The sequence below is a fragment of the Balaenoptera physalus genome (assembly GCF_965194825.1).
Source record: "Balaenoptera physalus genome assembly, chromosome: 9".
Classification (NCBI taxonomy): Eukaryota; Metazoa; Chordata; class Mammalia; order Artiodactyla; family Balaenopteridae; genus Balaenoptera; species Balaenoptera physalus.
The window spans coordinates 51,368,111-51,374,110 of NC_138888.1; the positions used below are offsets into that span (position 1 = coordinate 51,368,111).

The 6,000-nt window shown below is 60.3% G+C and overlaps 1 protein-coding gene across 6 annotated transcripts in view; it reads right to left on the bottom strand.

Annotated features, from left to right (window-relative positions):
* The window catches only part of FOXO3 (forkhead box O3), a 120,526-nt gene extending 114,879 nt beyond the window's left edge, over positions 1-5,647 (bottom strand). Inside the window, exons 1-2 of one of the 6 annotated variants that reach the window (XM_082475224.1) lie at positions 5,506-5,647; positions 1,942-2,694 (exon numbers count right to left, since the gene is read on the bottom strand). In XM_082475224.1, the coding sequence (XP_082331350.1) occupies positions 1,942-2,559 (618 nt within the window). In that variant the 5' untranslated portion in view covers positions 2,560-2,694; positions 5,506-5,647. Of the gene's footprint in view, positions 1-1,617; positions 1,812-1,941; positions 2,695-3,791; positions 4,971-5,505 lie in introns of those variants that run through there. The other 5 variants (XM_082475228.1, XM_082475222.1, XM_082475225.1 and 2 more) reach the window with 5 other exon arrangements.
* Positions 5,648-6,000: the final 353 nt, after the last annotated feature.

The window sequence follows — 6,000 nt, forward strand, 5'->3', positions numbered from 1 at the left end:
CAAGAAACATTATTTGTGCAGTTTAAATTACCTTCATAATCTTAAAAATAATAAGAAAGGTAAAAACCCCTCCTATGTTAACTTTTTAACTAACTTAAAGCTAACTTTTAACTAATAGATTTTCTGCACCAAATTCAAAATGTGTAGGACTAAATTTCAAGTGTGAGAAATTTGGAAAATATCCCACCACCCCCCAAAATCCATCTTCTTAGATCCCAGAAATTCACCCCTTCCTAACACTGAACATTGAGATTAACCCTTACTATCCACTTGGAAACTCAATTTTTAAAGGTATCACATTAGCACTGTTTTGAAATGAAACTCTCATCTGTTTCATAAATATCCCTCATATCACACAACTCATATTCCTTTGCAAAGCAATAAAATTAAATCAAATGTAAGATTCATAACATCAGTATTTGTTCAAGGATGAGATAGATTGGTGGAATAATATCAAAGCACACGTTTCCCTTTTAAAGTATCTAAACTAGCCCTTCCCAATACTAGCCATAAAAAAAAAATTTTAAAGGCACTTTGCAAGATTTTTTTAAAGCAAATTAAAAGTCAATAACACTAAATTCTTTAGCTTTTTCATACACTGACTCTTCTAAAGTGTTTCAGTTCTCCGCCTAAGGTCAAATTATTCTTATTTTACACACCCACTGGAATCCAGGAAGTACAGGGCTCCCCAAAGACAACGAAGGAAAGGACAGAAGGCGAAAGCAACTACCTCTTTAATTAAAAAAAAAAAAAAAAAAAAAGGCTAACTTGTTAATAGAAGCAACTGACAAATGATATGTATCTCCAACTGCACAAGGCACAGGGCTCTCTTTTGCCTGGTACACATTCATATCTTAGGAGACGGGACCAGGAGGATGAGATGCAAGAGCAAAGCAGCTGGGTATCAGCAGCCCAGCAGGGGCACAGGAGTTAATCTCTTTGGATGCCCAACTGCAGGAAGTCATTACATCATAGGCCTTTCCACACCTCTCTCCTTACCACGTGTCCAGTGCCCCAAGAGGCAGAAAAAGAGCAGTAGAGAGCCTCTCTTCAGGTTCACTTATAATAATAGGTAGAAGCCATTACAGTCCAGCCCTGCCAGCAAACCTCCCTCCCAAAGGCTTAGGTGAAGCGCCAGGCCCCGGTCCTCCACACCTGGAGCCCATGCCTCAGACAGGGCCAGAGTCCAGGCCTCAGTGGGGAAGCAGCAGGTGCGGCTAGTCCCTGTCGAGGTGGCAGGGCTGGCCCGTTCCAGGTCCCAAATCATCTCAGAGGCTACTCCGAGGCAGGTTTGCTGTTGAGACATCTCTGAGGAATACAGGTGTCAACACAGGCAAGGAAAGAGAACCGGCCAGGAAAAGGTTTACAACCACTGCTTTTTGCCATGGGATCGATATGCCTGTGGGAATTAATTAACACCCACAAGCCCGAAACTTGGACACAAGGGTTCTCATCCAGCTAGTCACAACACACCATGCTCCTGCGACCAACTGGAAACCACACATCCAACCTCACCTCCGGGCACCGACTCCCAAACACGTCCCCTCACTCCACCCGCAGCGGCCTCGCGTGCACCCACTACCGGGAAATCGACTCCAAAGTTGGCCGAGGACCTACCTCCTCTGCGATGACCCAGGAATCCGGCAAATGCACTCCTGTCCGTCTGTCCTTCCCTCGCTGGCGTCCCTCGCGCCCTCTCCTCACCTGGCCATGCCCGACGCTTCCCCAGGAGCCTCCTCTCCCCCTCCCGCCGCCTGCGCGGCCATCCCCGGGTTCCCCTCCTCCGGGGTCACACAGAACCCCCAAAGCCTCACAGTGGAGGCTCTCCCTGCCAACCCCTCTCCCCGGCGCCCGCAGGCGCGCTCCGACGAATCGAAGGCGCGTCTCGCAATGCGCAGGAGGCCCGGCGGGTCTGGCCGCCCGCCCCAGGTGGGTACGCACCTTCCAGCCGGCAGAGCTGTTGCTGTCGCCCTTATCCTTGAAGTAGGGCACGCAGCGCACCATCCACTCGTAGATCTGGGACAGAGTGAGCCGTTTGTCCGGGGAGCTCTCGATGGCGCGAGTGATCAGGTCGGCGTATGACAGGTTCCCCCAGGCGTTCCGCCGCGACGAGCATTTCCTCGGCTGCCCGGAGCCCCCAGCCGCCCCCGGCTGCGGCGGTGGCAGTGTCTGCTGAGGCTGCAGCGGCGTCTGCGTCCCCCCGCTCAGCGCGCCCACCGCGGGGGCTGGCCCGGACCCGGGGTCCTGCCCTCCGGGAGCTAGCAGCCGAGCCGAGTCCTCCAGGAGCAGTCCAGAGCCCAGCGGGCCGCCCGCGCCGCCGCCGATCGCCATGGCCGAGCCGGCCCTACCGCCGCCGTCCTCGTCGTCTTCATCGTCCTCCTCCTCGGGGATCATGGAGTCAGCGGCCGCTTCCCCCGAGGGCTTGGCCGGGCTCCCCTGGAGCTCCGGCCTCTGCAGGGGCCACGTACAGGAGCGCGGCCGGCTTTGGGGCTCGAACTCCGGGTCCAGCTCCACTTCGAGCGGAGAGAGCGGGGCCGGGGAGGCTGGCGCCTCTGCCATCTTCGCCGCCCGCCCGCCCGCGGCTCGGGTTCTCGCGCTCTCCTCTCGCGCCGGGGCGGGGTGCGGCGGGGGAGGGACGGGGGCGCCGCGAAGGCTCGGGCTCCCGGGCGCCGCCGTCGCCGCTACTGCCGCCGCCTGGGGAAGCACGAGAGAAGAGAGAAGGAGAGTTGGTTATCCCGGGCTGGAGCCCAGTCCTCGGCGAGTCCTCGCCCGCCGCCGCCGCCGCCGCTTCCCGATCGCACCGCGCCCGCCTCCCAGGAGCAGGCAGACCTGGAGACGTGCGTCCCGCGGACCCGGCGCAGCAGACGCGGCCCCCCTACCAGGCCGCTGGGGAGACTGGAGCGAACGGACGGACTCTCACGGGGCACTCCCCACTACCCCGCCGCCGCCGCGGAAGCTGCAGGTCTCTCCTGGGCTAGGTGGCGGGGCGGGGAAGAAGGGGGAGGGGCGGGGAAGAAGGGGGAGGGGCGCGGGCCGCGCCTTTAAAGCGGGCAGCAGCCCGAGCTGGCGCAGCCCAGCCGTGGTCGGAGCCCGAGTCTGGGCGGGCGTGCGTTTGTTTATGTTTCGCTCCGGCCCGCTCAAGTGCTTCCCGCGGCGACGCCGCCAAAGTCTGTGGCGTCTTCGGCTCTTCTCCCAGTCCCTGGCCCTGCCGCCTCCGCGCCCCCCCTGCCACCCCCCTCCTAGCGGAGGGCCCAAGCCCGGGGAAGGCGCGGGCAGCTCCCTTCTCCCCTCTTCGCCCGCGGGCTGAGAGAGTGAACGTGCGTCCGAGAGCAAACGGGCCCTTGTCACTTCCAGAAAAAAAAGAAAGAGGGAAGAAGGGGGGCAAGCAGCTCGGCGGGTATTCGCAAAGGGTCGAGCCGAGCAGCAGCGGCCACTTTGGGGGTTTGTGTGGTTTATTTTCCCGCGGGCGTCGTGTACTCCACCCCCTTCCCGGTAAAGAGCGAAAGGAGGGGGCAAGTCGGAACGTCAATCTTCCAACAGGTCAGGAAGCACCAAGTCTCCCGGGCCGCCAGAAAACCCGGACCAGCACGTTCATCACCTCCTTGCTCCCGCTGCTGCCATCTTGACAGTTTCCCCCCTTCACTCAAGTCCTTTAAAAACACTAGCGGGAGAGAAGAGGGGCGCGCACACCGAGTCACGGGGAGGGAAAAGGGAAGCGCCTGGCCCAGCTCAGAAGCAGATCCGGAGTCACCGGGAAGGCGGCCGACCCGCTGCACAGCTCCGGCGCCTACCTGGGTTCCTTCCCTTCAGGGACGAGGGGGGAGGACTCACAATCCCGCGCGGGGCCGGGGCAGGGCGAGGAGGGGGCGCGCAACCTCGGCCAAGAAGAGGCGCTCCGGCCGCCGCCGCAGCCCGCCTGAAGAACCGCCTGTCAGCCTGCGCGCTGCTGCCTTCCACATTCCTCCTCCTCCCTTCCACGAGCAGGGCGGCCGCGGCAGCAGCACAAAGTTATAGACACACGCAGGGTGCCTCAACCTAAGCTGACGGCGGGCGGGCGGGTCCCCGCCCAGGGGGAGGGCTGGGCGGCGGGCCCGGGTGTGCTGGTGTGCGTGTGTGTGCGCGCGTGTCTGTGCGCGCGCGCGCGCCTGCGCGACCCGGCCCCGCGGAGCCGCGGGCTTGGGTGTGAGACCGCGCGCCGGAGGTCGGGACTCCGCAGGCTCCAGCAGCGGTCCCCGCCAGGCTCCTCCTCTCTCCCGCGAGCCTCAACGACAACAAAGCGCGGCGCTGGCCCAGGATAAGGGGGGGGGGCCCGCAGAGCCCCAAACCCTCCACCAGCGCAGTCGCGTGGCCTCCCTGACTCGAAGCAGGGCGCCTGGCACCGGGGGGTCCCCAGCTAGCGCGTCCCTCCGCCAGGCTCTGCGCCCGCCCTGGTGTCCGGTTCCCCATTAGAACCCGACACCAGGTAACACCCGAGATAAGATGCTGACCGCAGATGGCAAGGGTTACCTCAGCGTGAAAATACTGGCAAGCGAAGATGTTGGTGCCCTCAGGACTTCGATAAACCAATGCCCTCAGATTTGATCAGGCACCAAGAGGTTTGCACTAACCTAGGACGCTTGACCGTAATCATGTTTCACATTTCGTGAATTTCACGGCAAACGAGGGGAGAAGTGTAACTCGGGAGAAAAGCAGATTATTCCACATTCCTAAATGCAAGAACAAATTTTGAACAACTATGAATGGGAAATAATGAGTCTAATTTTTAAATGACGGCAAAACACCTAATTGTGCATTTTTTACTTTTTAAAAGAAAAGTACTCCTTTAGGTTTAGAAAAATATCTTCACAAGTCCTTATCTTACGATCAGTACCCAAAGTCGTTCATTTGTGCACTAAGAATGCAATACATGCGACACGCACACCAAAATTCTATCCGCTTTGGTTTATAAATATCTTTCCCCGCCCCCACCCCCCAAATCCTTCCAAGTCACTAGAAATATCTTGGAGCCCAAAGCGGACTCCGCAACAACCCCGTACACAAAAAGGTCCAACCCAGCGTACCGAGGAATCCGCCCACCCGGCCGACTCCAGGCTCCGGGCTTTGCGCAGGACCCGTCACTCAAGTGACGCGCGGCCCCGCCCCTGCACCAAGCTAGTTCGACGCGTACAAACAGATGATGTCATTGTATCCACAAGCGCGTGACCCGGGATCTCTGCGCCGCGTCGCCATTCGCTGCGCCGCTTATTCGTCAAGCCGCGCCGCTTACTCGTCAAGCCACGCCGCGCGCTGACTGGCCGCGGCCACCCGTCACCAGGCCCCAGACGCCCCTCTCCGCCCCCCGCCTCCGCCCCCCAGCAAATAATAAACAATCGAGTAAAATTCGAAGGAAGGAAGGAGAAGATAGAGAGAGGGCGAACCAGAAGCCAATCCTCCGCGCACTGATGGGAGGGAGAGTGAAAAGGAGAGGGACATGAGAGGACCGGGGAGGGGAGGGAAGGAGCAGACCTGAGACGATGTGTCCAGCCTCGATGAGGTGGCATCAGGGGAGGAAAGTTGGAGAGCATTCTGCGGGGCACGCCTGGTAACACGGGGGGCGCTAGGGCCCGGCAGCGGCCGGTCTCGGGGCTCCTGGGCGGTGCGCGGCCCGCCGAAGGGGCGGAGACTGGGCCGCGCTAGCGCAGCTCGGGCGGAGCCGGCAGACACGTGCGGGAGAAGGGCGGGCGCGCGCGCGGGCGCGCCTTACAGGCTCGCCATGAGCGCGCGGCACCAGCAGTAGCGCGCGCTTGTTTACCAGCGCACGTGGGTGTTATTTTTAAACGGAATGTTGTGTTGGCAGCTCAGCCGAGTGGCGGGCGCGTGGGGCCGCCCGCGCCGGCTGGGGGACGCGGCGGGGCCCGCGCCACGGCCTCTACGAGCGAAGCTCAGGGGCCAACAAGGCTGTCCCCACTGCGGGCATCTTGTGCAGCCGGCCGCTCCGGCCGGGAGCCTGATTGCGAGTTT